The 12,760-nt window shown below is 40.8% G+C and overlaps 1 protein-coding gene across 1 annotated transcript; it reads left to right on the forward strand.

The window, feature by feature from the left end:
• The first annotated feature begins 7,749 nt into the window (after positions 1 to 7,749).
• On the forward strand, positions 7,750 to 10,865 carry LOC133964212 (protein-glutamine gamma-glutamyltransferase 5-like). The gene is made up of 5 exons (XM_062398312.1): positions 7,750 to 7,768; positions 8,618 to 8,892; positions 10,190 to 10,364; positions 10,457 to 10,620; positions 10,728 to 10,865. The coding sequence occupies exons 1-5, from the start codon at positions 7,750 to 7,752 to the stop codon at positions 10,863 to 10,865; spliced, it is 771 nt and encodes a 256-aa protein (XP_062254296.1).
• Positions 10,866 to 12,760: the final 1,895 nt, after the last annotated feature.

Below are 12,760 nucleotides of genomic sequence, written 5' to 3' on the forward strand. Positions count from 1 at the left end.
TGAGACTGATGCTTATAGACTGACTTGTTGGTCCCTGTAACCAGGGTGGTGCCCCTTCTCGAGTATTAATATAGATCGTATCATCCTTAAATTAACGATTTTATGGTTTTGACTAATTATTTAATTATTCTTGGTTGATAACCTTATGATTATTGATTGATAGCTGGTACTTTCTAGATTGATAAATTACTTGTTTTTCATTGGTAGTTGTTATTCATTGATTGATTATTCATAAGTTTCCATTAATTATTTAATTATTCTTAATCAATAGACTTTATCATTCTCAAATTAATGATTTAACAATTCTTAATTGTTAAACTTCCTTATTTACTCATTAATAGTTTTATTGTTATTTGATTACTGATCATCTTCAATTAATAATCTAATTATTTTTAAATAAATAATCTTTATTGTTTCAATAATCATATTCCATGATTATCGATAACTAGCCAACGTCGAGTCCCCCTACTATTGCACAACACTGGGCTTCCATAGACATGGCCAGAAAAAAAGGCCACTGTAACTTCCTCTTTAGGAAGTTTTTACGTTTCATTGTCAACCTCTTAAAGGGGACAGATTATGAAAAATTCACTTTTGTAGTGCTTCTACACGTTAATTTGGGTATCTGGCATGTCTACCGTCCCAAAAACTCTGGAAAAAAACAACTCCCGCGATTTGTTGTGGTTCCTCTATGTAAGAAACTATACGATAGAGTGCGTCGAATGGGAATACGACCAGAATTGACGTCACAGTCGGTCTACATGGCATAGCCCCCCCCCCCCCCCCCCCCCCCTGGATGCGGAGATCTGGTGGAGGAGGAGACCGGGTTACGTTACGAGCCACAGCACCCTCCTCAGCTCGAAGCGGCGGGTGTTAGCTGGAAAGCTAGCCGAGGGTGGGGCGCTAACCAGCCGGTGAGCAGGGTGAGAGGCCGAGAAATAGCCGAGAAGCAGAGCCTGCGGTCGGGGTAAGTCACATGCCAAAGCCCCCTCCTCAGCTTGGGCTCGTTAGGTGATGTCGGGCTGCCGGCTCCATGTCAGCAGCTCACTTCTGGTTGACCTGTCGGTGTTTGTTTATGGTTAGCAGCAGGGAGCTAACGCTAGCTTGCTGTTAGTTTGTGTTTAAAGTTGCAGCACTTTCTGGAATGGCTGCTTGTGCACGTTTTTACAGCAGTATTGCATGTGGCAGCCCACCCGGGAAGCAGCAGAGATCTGGCCAAGAAGCAGAGCCTGCGTCGGGGTAAGTCAAATGCCAAAGCCCCCTCCTCAGCTCGGGCTCGTTAGGTGATGTCAGGATGCCGGCTCCATGTCAGCGGCTCGCTTCTGGTGGACCTGTCAGTGTTTGTTTACGGTTAGCAGCAGCCGCCTGACTGATCCCCCCACGGACAGGTGTTCCACAGGGCCATGTGTCGACTATATCAAAGGAGGGAGATTAAACAAACCAACAAACTTTTAAACAAATCAACACACAAATGGACAGGGGCGTAGCCTTCTCGTTGCAGGTAAAAAGCAAAGTATATGTAAACTTCAGCGTCCACGGAAAAATAGTGTTGATTATTCTGGGTTCAGTCTGAGCAGGAAAGTGTCGTGAACAAAAAGGTTTCACTAGCAAACAGAGAAACGTGTTATCATCCTGGACGTGTGGACTGCAGGAGGGACGATCATGTGTTGCTCTGAATCACTGGGCCTTTTTAAAGTGTCTCAGTACTATGATAAGTATTATTTATGTATTTTTTACAATGGAGAATTAGGGCCATATGAAGAAAAACAAAAGACTCTGGTCTTAATCACTTTATGACATGACAGTGCTGCAAAGTGTGACAAAACTAACCACAAACAGAAAAAGAGAGAACACGTCGCCGGACAACTGACGCAGCCACTGGAAACTACAACCACGATATCCCCCTGCAACACTGGTTCCTTTTTTACTTCAGAAGAAAAAAGGTGAATATTGATATTAATTGGAACAGCAGCTCTGTCGTTTAGCAATGTTACAAAAGAAACAGACAAAAGTACAAGTACCTCAAAGTAAAAATGTGGAAATTGCCAAAATGGCCACTTAATGCAAAATAGCAGGCTTCCTGTTGCATTTCTCAAATTGCACCTGTAGACATTTTTGTTTGACTGGTGTCATGATACACCTGTGTATACATTTTTCGTGAAGATCGGTCAATGTGAACATGTACCGGGGGTCTCTGGGTGGCACCGTTGAGTCATTTTGCCACGCCCATTGAGTATTCTTCCAGAATACATAAATTATCACCACTTTCTAATTTCTGCAAATTTTAGTACAAATTTAAGCATGTTAAAGCCCTCAAAAAGCCAACTCATTTGCCTGAATAATAATAATAGTCCTTACAATGTCAATAGGGCCTCACCCTGTCTCACTCTGTTCGGTGCTCGGGCCCTAACTAATGAAGAATTAGAAGAAGAAGAATTAGATTAAAGAAGTAGAGGTGAAGTAGAATAAACTAATGTAGAAGTAGAAGACGGAGACGGAGAATTAGACCGAAAAAGTTAATTAGACTAAAGAAGAAGATGTAAATTGGAATAAAGAATAAGAAGAAGTAAATTAGACTAGATAATAATGATAATAATAATAATAATAATAATAATAACAATAATAGTTAATTCTACTAAAGATGAATAGTTAGACTTAAAAAGTAGTAAATGAGACTAAAGAAAAATTATAATAATGGTTAATTATACTAAAGAAGAAGAAATAAATTAGACCAAAGAATAATAATAGTAAATTACACAAAAGAAGAAGAAGAATTAGACTAAAGGACAATAATCATAATAATAGTAAATTGTTGTAAAGAAGAAGTAGACTTTCCCCATCCCTTTTCCTTCTCCTTCTCTCCTTCATCATCTCCTTCTCTCCTCATCACTCTTCCATCTCCTTCTCTCCTTCACCTTCTCTCCTTCGCCCTCTCCCCTCCTCCTTCTCTCCTTATTGAATCGTTTTTCATGTATTTTTTTGTTTTATTTGGATCATGGTTTTCATATAAGCCATGACTAGTTTCTACCACACCCCACATGTATTTTTACATTTCATTTATTTACCGGAAACAGTTCAATGCTTTGTGAAGCTGTCTCGCCACTGATGAGTAGCCGACTTCAGTAACGTCGCAAAGCATTCACCTACAGACAGGTTCATCACTTTTTCCCAGTGTCATTTTTTCCCTATTTGCAGCGCGTTTCTGTTTTAACTTGTGATGTGTCCTTCAAATTGATGAAGTTGTGTTTCTTAATTTGTAGTGCGTTGGGCTTTCTGGGCTTCCAAAGACATGGACAGAAAAAAAAGGCCACTGTAACTTCCCCTTTATGAAGTTTTTACGTTTCATTGTCAACCTCTTAACCAAAAGTGAAGCTTTCTCTGTCTTTTGGGTTCTTTCTTTTTTTGTGTCTTCAGGGCAGAAGCTGAAACAAAGTTGTGAGAGTCACACTGTTTTGTCAGAGCTCAAACGCCCTATGATCCCTATCCCTGAATCCATCTACATGTCTGAGGTCCCTCATGTTTTCTCCGTCAGGGATATTTCTCTATTTGACCTGTTTTGCATACTTCACAGACCACAGACCCCCCCCCCCCCTTCTCTGTGATAAGCTCCCCCTCCTCCCACAATCTGCTTTGATCGTGCAACGTGTTTAACATCTCTGACCGCACTTCTTCATTTTGAAAACCGCACTTCCCCTTTTTATTTTGTATTTTCCAAAGTCTGCGTCGATCTGCTCTGCTCTGCTCTGCCAAACACGCACACACACACACACGCCACACGCACACACACACACACACACACACACACACACACACTCACACACTGAACACACAGCCCCTGGGGTTGAAGTGAAGAGCTTGCAGAGAGACCCCCCAAAAAAACTCATGTCATATCTGTCCCACAACCCCTCCAACCAAACATACAAACCAACACACACACACACACACACACACACACACGCACACTGCATAAGGTTCCCACAGCTCTTAACCAAATGAAAGTGTTGTATTAAGGAGACTTGTCTTATTAACATCAGTCTTTGATTGAAGCACAGCTGCTCCTTCTTTTTGCTAGAGGGGCTCAGGAACCTGTCACTTTCGGGATCCTCACATCACAAACACACACACACACACACACACACACACACACACACACAGACACACACACACACAAACACAGGCACTTGTTCTGTTTCGTGTTCTTAGGTTTGGAAAGTTGAAGAAACGTGAAGTTGCACAAACTCAAAGACGTGAGGTACAGTATGTCTGTCCTTCCTGTCCTCAGTTGTTTTACTGTTAGAGTGCTGATGTTTCAAATAGAGAAGAAGCTGCTCGACTGACAGGTTCATCTCTGCGTCTCAGGCACGGAGGGTTTTCCAACAGTCCTCCTGAAGACGAGGACACTCTCAACAACCGAACTTCAAAAACAGTCAACATAGGAGTTTAGAACACAAGACCTCATCGTCGTCAGTTCTTTAGCTTGTTTTACGCCATTTACAGATTTTTCCCCCTAGATTTTAATACTTTCATGACACGTGCCAGGACTCAACGTTACTATTACATTACAGACGATAACTTACATTTGTCCAAACCAATGATTCCAGCCCAGAGCAGCAGGATCGTGACACCACGGAGACCTGCCATATCCAGGAGTTAGGGTGTGTTCCTTCCCAAACAGCACAGTCCTAGAGGGGACTGACCGGCAGATCTCAAGACGCCTGATCGAAGCTTAATTCCAATTCTCAACACCACTCTAAGAGAAAAGTAAGTTCTCAACAAATGTTTTCTGTCTCATCAGTTGCCGCCTCTTCCTCTCCTTCTTCGTCTTGTTCCCCAAACCCTGAACCTCGCTTCTGGTTTCAAGTCGAGCGAGTGCAAGTCACATTGTAAAGAGGCTGCCTTCACCTTATCGCTCAGTGACAGGAAGCTTCATTTAGGCTACGCCACCAAGAACAAGCAATCAGACGTCGGATCTTCACTTGCTTTTGCTTAATTGTGAAACTCTTCCAAATAATAATAAGAAAAGAGAGAAGTTTAGCTTAAATTCAAGGGTTATTTTAGCTGTATTACACTTTTGGAATCATGCTCAACAGCCTGCAGAACCTTTTTTGTTGAACTTTTTTCAGAAAAAATTTGTGATTTCAACACAGGGTAATGTTTTCTGTCCGATTAATCTCTGTTCATTAGATAACTAGGCTCTTAAAACAAGAAATGTGACATCTGAGAGACGACACGTTCACCGGGGGAACTTCTTCAGGCCCACATTCGCCCGAACACGTAGTCAAAGCACAGAGTAGCCGGCCCTGCAGCGTGCAAGAAAAGAGATGCTGCCTTTTCCTTTTTCTTGTGGCCATTTCTTCACTTCTGCCTTTTACTCTGTGAGAAACACATTCATAAGGAATGTTAGATCTCTTCAAAGTCATTGAACGTGTGCGTGGTCGTTTGAGCCATGTGCTCTGCCAGGCTCCCAAATCTGACAACATGAAGTATTTAGAGATCAGACAACTTTATGGTTTTGTTCACCAGTGTCCTGTTTCCAAAGAGTTCATCCTAAACATCTATAATGCGATTTAAAACGTCAAATTTCAGTTATTTTCCACAGGTCCATGTGTCGACTAAATCAAAAATATAATCATCTGCCACAACGTGAAAACTGTAGTGTTAGTATCATGATCTGTTATCAGAGTAATTTGCACGTATCTAGTGTTAACAGATTGTTAAACTCATACCACATTCCTCCCTTAAGTTTCATGATTATCTAAACTTCTCTAAATTTCTCTAAACTTCTCTTAACTAAAAGAGAGGGAGATTAAACAAACAAATGGACAGGGGCGTAGCTTCCTCATAAGAGATAAGAGTGGAATGAAAAAAATTGAACAAATAAAATCAACAAATTCTCTTCAACCTTTCTTGTAACTGAATTTAATATTCAAGCAAAGACCAAAAAAACTGCATAAAAGGCGAAACCAATATGTAGAATATTTACACAATAAGTCAGCAGAAGTTTAAATAACTTTCTGGAAGCTTAACCTTCATTTGTAAAAGTGTTGTATCAAGCATCAATAAGAGAACACACACTGTGTATCTTAAATATTTGTTTATTACTGTATTTATGCATCTGTTTGTATTTTCATATTTATTAAACAGTTTAAGTTTTTTTATACTTATATTTGAAATATCCAGATTTTGTTTGACTAATAATAGTGTTGTGCAATAATGCTTAGAAAGTCATGTGTGTTCCTGATGGCGTACTTGAACCTGTTTAGTGCAAAGCTGGAAAAGTCAATTGTCAGTTCATTTGGACGCAACCATCTGGGCATTTGTATATACTATCTAGTTAGCTAAGCAAGATTCAAATTAGAAAAATAATTCAGAGATACAATAACAGTACGATATGAATAACCTGTGCTCTTCACTAGGTTTAGAGAGAAAACATTAAATTGTGACATTTGTGAATTGTAAGATAAGATGTAGAGAGAGGCGCGTACATAGATAAGGTCATTTTTTTGGATCCTACTCAATGTAGTACTCAGTCGTATCTGTAAGGCTTAACAATTTTAAACTTCTCAGGTTTTACTGCAGAAGGATGTCATAATTTTCAAAATCTCAAAATTTTAATGACTGCATCATTGTTTCTGTAATAAATTGCTAATGTCCTAACTAGGGTTGCAAAGGAGCGGAAAATTCCCGGTAAATTTCCAGAAAATTTCCATGGGAATATTCAGCTCGTGAATTTGGGGGAATTTTGAAAAAAAAAATACACAAATTAAATGCTGAGCACTAAAAACATCATTCAAAACTCTATTTTAAAGACGTATGAAATGCAGCACACGCTGTACGTTGAATTTCAACCCTCCACTGTGCATTTCTTCATCACATGCACAGATAATTGCCAGCATCCTGCACACTACAGCAGGGCTATTGAGGCCTGCTGTAGTGTGCAGGACTAGTCAGGTAAGTTTCTATGATATTAATGGGGAAAATATATAAGCATGCTGATTTAGGATTGTTCATCTGTTCATCTAGCCTCTTTCTATTCATTTATCCATCAAGTGTAAAAAAAATTTTAAGGATGATTCCAATTGGCCAACTATTTATATCCCTGGCATTGCTTTAGTGTTTTTTTACAAGCTTTTTTCTCATTTTATTCTACAGAACAATGCCACGTGCACTATCTCATGTGTGGAGACATTTCACCCCAGCCAATGTAGAAGGAAAAGCTGTGTACATTTCAAATACTGTGCAAAGACTTATGTTAAGAATGACACAAAGATGCAGAAGCATATAGTCAAGTGCCCAAAGTTTCCTCAGGGCTCAAATCAGCCTATGACAAAAAAAACATGTTTATAGTTATGTCTGTATATGACAAGGTAAATACAGTTAGTATAAATTACCCACACAATTTCAAGTTTATTCCTAATTGGGTAAAGTTGTCTCGGGGATCCACCCTTCAAAGGAAGGGAAAAGATAGCCAATTTATTGATTAAGATCAGTCTCATTTAGATGTAGTTCAATTATAAATCTCAATATTTACTATTAAAGATTATATAATGAACAGTGAAGGTTATGGAGTTCTTGACAGTGTAGCGGTTGGCAAAATTCACTTAAGCAACATTAATGAAAGAACATTTGTGAAGGAAAACATTTATCATGAACATAATAAAGTATAAAAACACAAATTACTTACGTCTAACTAACAAAGGTGTGTACGTGAGTGTGTGTGTGTGTATGTAAACAAGGAGGGTTCTCAAAATGGTGGCTTGCCAAAAGGGTAACACCTTCCTGTGGGCTTTTAAGATTAAGATTAAGACTAAGATGCATTTATTTTTAAGATGGCCCCTAAGATAGCAGCCCCCCCCACCCCTTTCTTCTGAGGTTGCTTCACGACCGATAGCGGGGGAAGGTTTAACTAGGGGAAATGGTATGTGTGTGTCTGTGTTGATGTTAAACAGATAATGAGAGAGTCAGAGAGGAAGCCTGTGGCAAGCCTAAGTAGTAACTTTCATGTGACTTATAACTACAACAGCATATATCAAACTTATAAACACCACATATAATCAAATAAACAGTCTTGCTTAGTCTAGTATCATTATTAAGCCCAGATTATGTTACCAGTCCGAGGGAAAGGGGAAAAGAAGTTACAGTCCAGTTCAGTGCAATTCTGTGTGGTCTCTGGTTTGTCGTAAGGTTTCTGCATTCGGAGTTGTGTTGAGCTGTGATGCTCATGCTTGTTGAATCTTACCTACAGGACATCGAGTCGCTGCTAGGAGTTTGGAAAAGCTTGATTTGAGAGGCGGTTTCCTTGAGAAGATGAGCTGGAAGCTGCAACTCTGCGTTCCTCTCGTTGGATGCGAAGAGAAGGGTTGAGTTGGGGAAATCAGGTTTCTCCCTCTCGCCGATGCAGGAGGAGAAGCCGGCAGCCTCACTCCTTGAAGAGTTGTGGAAAAGAGGCAGAATTGGGGCAGTTATATTGGCCCGGTGACCTCACAGGTCATGGGCCAGAGTGACCAATAGGAGTTGACCCTTGAGGTATTTCACACGTCCGTGCTAAGTTGTCCAGACCCATGGAAACATTTATTCAACGTGTCCTTTGATCAAATCAGTGTGCCCCCCCCCAAAGGGTCTGACAAGGAGAGGGACGTATTCAAGAACGCCCTCACCAGAGACCTCACCATAGACAAGGAGGAGGGGGACAGCGGGGCGGAGACGGAGAACGTGACGCCAAAGGACAACAAGACGGCAACGGAGAATGACACAGAAGCAGAGAATCAGACGGGAGGAGCAGGTGAAGAGACGGAGGGGAACGAGGTGGTGATTGATACCTCGGGAGGAGCAGGTGAGGTCGTCCCAGAGGTCATTGTGCCGCTCTCCGATGTGTCCATGCGATTTGAGGAGGTACGTCACAGAAGCTGTGAAGGATGTTTTCAGGTTGTCTGTCCTTCTGTCCCTTTATTGTGAATACGATGGCTCAGGAACATCATGAGGCGAGAGCATGGCCTAGGGGATAGAGCGGGTGTTCTGCAACAAGAGGGTTGCTGGTTCGAATCCCACTCTTTTAGGGGATAGGGGATAGAGCGGGTGTTCTGCAACAAGAGGGTTGCTGGTTCGAATCCCACTCTTTCCCATCTGCATGCCTAAGTGTCTTTGCCAAGATACTGAACCCCTAAATGGCCCCTCATAAATGTTGAGTGTACTTAAAATGTAAGTCGCCTTTGGACAAAAGCGTCAGCTAAATGACATGTAATGTAAATGAGGGAATTTATTCAAATTTGGATGTCAAATATAGAGGTCGGATGTCGAAGGTCACAGTGACCTAATATGAGTCTGGAAAAAATATATACGTGAACTGAAACTGCAAGTTTTTCTAGAGCTGTAGAAACTGACTAATTCTGCTGGTATCACAACTTTCAATCAAGTCTTGATATTTAACATTTAAACTTTAATCTTAATAAAAATATATAACCTGAAAATAAACATCAGCTTTTTAATGGACAATATAAACATTAATGCAAATCTTTTCCAGGTTGTTTATTCTGTAAAGCTAAAGTTTTCATATCCAATGTGTGACTGAACATAAACCTGCTTCTGTCTCTAAAGCCTGAAACATGCTTCTGCGACTGCGTCTGCGTCTTTTCACGCCGCTGTGGCGCAAGACTCGTTTTCATTCATGCTTCCCCAACCGTTGCGCGTCTTACAAAGCAATTCCGCGCCAGAACACTAGGCGGAGTAATGCTTTTTGTCGAAGACGACCTGAGAGACGCCTTCTTTCTTCTTCGTCGATTGTTTATTTACATAGCCACTGCGGCTCCTCGTAGCCTTTTTCTGGCGGACAAATCCGCCAGTCAGTGACAGGTTATACAAGTGATCATACTATCGGATATCTTCTGCCAAGTGCTCTTCTATATGGTCCATATTCGTTCTTCTAAATCTTCCGTGATTTCTGCCGGTATTATGGGGGCATGAAACCGGAAATGCAGCTCCAGAAGGGATGTAGAGCAGACCAATCACAGCCTTGCGGGCTGAGTGAGCTTGCGGAGCTTTGCCGTAAATTTTAGAAAAGGGGGTCGACACCCGTCAGCACGTAAGGAGGGATACATAAGCACGTAAGGGACCCGGAAGGGCTCTTGCGCTTACGGGCCCGTGAAAACGCAGAAGCATGTTTCAGGCTTTAGTCCTCCTTCATTTGTTGCAGTTGTCCGAACCAATGGACGGGATGGACGTGAGCATTAAGCTGTTGCTTCACAGCAAGTCCACTTTCGCCAGGCTGCTGTCCATCAACATCAGCGTCCAGGCCATGAGCTACAACGGCTCCTCGGCCGGGAACATCCAGTCCGAGGTGAAGGAGGAGACGATGCAGCCTGGGACAGGTGAATCTTCTTCTGGATCCTGGAAGTGTTTAAAAAAAACCTCTTATGTTCTCTTTGAATTTTTGTGTGAACCAACTTTGAATCTCCTCCAGAACTGTCCGTCCCCATCCTGGTCCCGTTCTCGGCCTATCACAAGCTCATGGTGGAGTGTGACAGCATGAAGGTCACAGCCATGGTCAATGACAAATACAAGCCGGAGCAAGTCTACCTGGCTGAGAATGACATTGTGCTGATGGATCCTCCTTTCACCTTAACAGTGAGTACATTAAAAACATTGTTGTTTCTATAAATCATCTCAGACATGCAGGTTCTCTCGGGCGCATTTGTACAACATGTTAAAAAGTTCAAATGTGTGTGTTCCAGGTTTCCAGAACGACCAGACTGCAACAAGAAACCAGTGGAGTATTGATTTTCAAGAACCCGGCAGACGAGAGGCTGACGGGATGCACACTGACTCTGTCTGGAAGTGGAGTATTTAAAAAGGAGGAGGACTGCAATTAGGTGTGTGTGTGTGTGTGTGTGTGTGTGTTATGTTGTTTCATATAAATGATCAAACATTGGCTTGAATCCTGCAGCTTATCTGTGATAAATGATAAAATAACAACAATCATCATCTGACGTAACTAAAGCACTAAATGAAGACCTCATTTATTTTCTGTTTACGGTGAAGTCACAAAGAAAATTCCTGGAGAATTGATAAAAAAGCTTTATTTGTTTTCAAGTGCTTCAATTATGAATCGAAACAACAATTCAGATTTCTCTATATATTATACAAATATTACTAATTTCAAATTTCTCTATATATCGTCAGGACTTATAATCATAAAAAAAAGATATAAAAAACAACAAAAGAAGTAAATGTTGTCAAACGTTAAACTCGCAGATGAAGAATCAAATGAAGCAAATGTAAAACCAGCACATTTTAAAAAGAGAGTTTTAATGATCGACTCTCAGCTTAAGTTGCAATATTTTAAGGTTTTCCAGTTAAATTTTGCCAATAGACGCTGCTGCTGTAAATGTAGAATTCCTCATGGTCCTCTGTGTCTCTCCCAGGCTCCCGGACCTGGCACCAAAACAACAGTTCCGTATCAACATCTTCTTTTATCCCTACAAGACGGGAAAGAAGACAATCACGGCCGTCTTCGACTGCTCCACCTTCAAGGACATCCAGGCCACCTGCAAGATCGAGGTCACAGAGTAACGTCTCAACTCCGCAGAGTCTCGTTCCAAGGTCACAAGCTGCGTTCACTGCGGCTCTAAAAACAGCTTTAACTTTCACTTCATTCAGTGACCTCTATAAGAGAGATAACAAACGTGTGTTTCTCAGTTAAATATCGGTGCAGGGTACAAAAAGCTTTTCAACAAACCGCTGTGAACTTCACTCAGAACCAAAAAGCTTTCTTGCAGCTTCGCATTATTCACTTTTATATGATATAGCCTGGAGATGGACCACTGCTTAAAAAAGAAGAAAACGAGAAAGATGCCAAACATACTACACATGAACATTTAAATGTATCTGCTTAAATTCGTTGATTTCTTTTAAGGTCTGACTTGGATCCCAGCTGGTTTTTAAAGTCTGATCCTGGAACTAGATTCTCATCAGAATGTTTCAATTTGCTTGAACGAAGTTATTCAGTTGTTTTGTTCTTGAGGATAAATCTCCTGCAGGGATCTCTAGGTGACAGCGGCCTCTGCTGGACAGACTGAAGACAAACTCTTCATTCTCTAAAATAGAAACCGAACAACTGCTGCTCCCCGTCTCATGATGCGTTCAGGAAAACATGGTAGAAAATGGTTCTCAACTCAGGGGTGAAGCAGGTTGTCTCCTATCGAAGATTTCAGGGGCCAAGTCAAGACAACAACACACACAACTGCTGGTGACCAAATAAAATGAATAAATCTTCAAACGTACAAGGGATATTCATCATCTTGTCCTATATTTCTAAAATGTAAACACGATGGGAAATGTTCATGTTTTTTGTGTGTTTCCACGGTGCTTTTCCACAAAGAGTTTTTCTTTATATTGTTGAGGGTCAATAAAGATCTGAATTGAAAAGAGTTGATTGAATTCTGTGTCAGATAATTGCTTTAGAAATTATTAAAAAACAACAAACAGTTATACAACACTAAATTGCATAATCAGTAGTTGTACAGCTTATCTAAAGAAGCAGCTCTAAAAATACACAGGTGACACCTACATTTTCACCACTTTCTAATTTTCTGTAAATTTTGGAAAGAATTTGAGCATGTTAAAACAGCACTCAAAAAGCCAATTCATTTGCCTGAACAAAAAATGTATAATCCTCAATATTTCAATAGGGCCTCACTGTCTCGGGCCCTAATTATATGATGTGAAATACAGAGCAGAGTACCACTGATGATGTTCCTGTGTGAAG

This window comes from Platichthys flesus, chromosome 2 (genome assembly GCF_949316205.1).
Source record: "Platichthys flesus chromosome 2, fPlaFle2.1, whole genome shotgun sequence".
Lineage (NCBI taxonomy): Eukaryota > Metazoa > Chordata > Actinopteri > Pleuronectiformes > Pleuronectidae > Platichthys > Platichthys flesus.

What these genes read in the sequence shown, in the direction of transcription:
- LOC133964212 (XM_062398312.1), top strand. An exon ending in TGTCCATGCGATTTGAGGAG is followed by an intron (nt 8,893 to 10,189) that starts GTACGTCACAGA and finishes CATTTGTTGCAG; the next exon opens with TTGTCCGAACCAATGGACGG. An exon ending in ATCCTCCTTTCACCTTAACA is followed by an intron (nt 10,621 to 10,727) that starts GTGAGTACATTA and finishes TGTGTGTTCCAG; the next exon opens with GTTTCCAGAACGACCAGACT.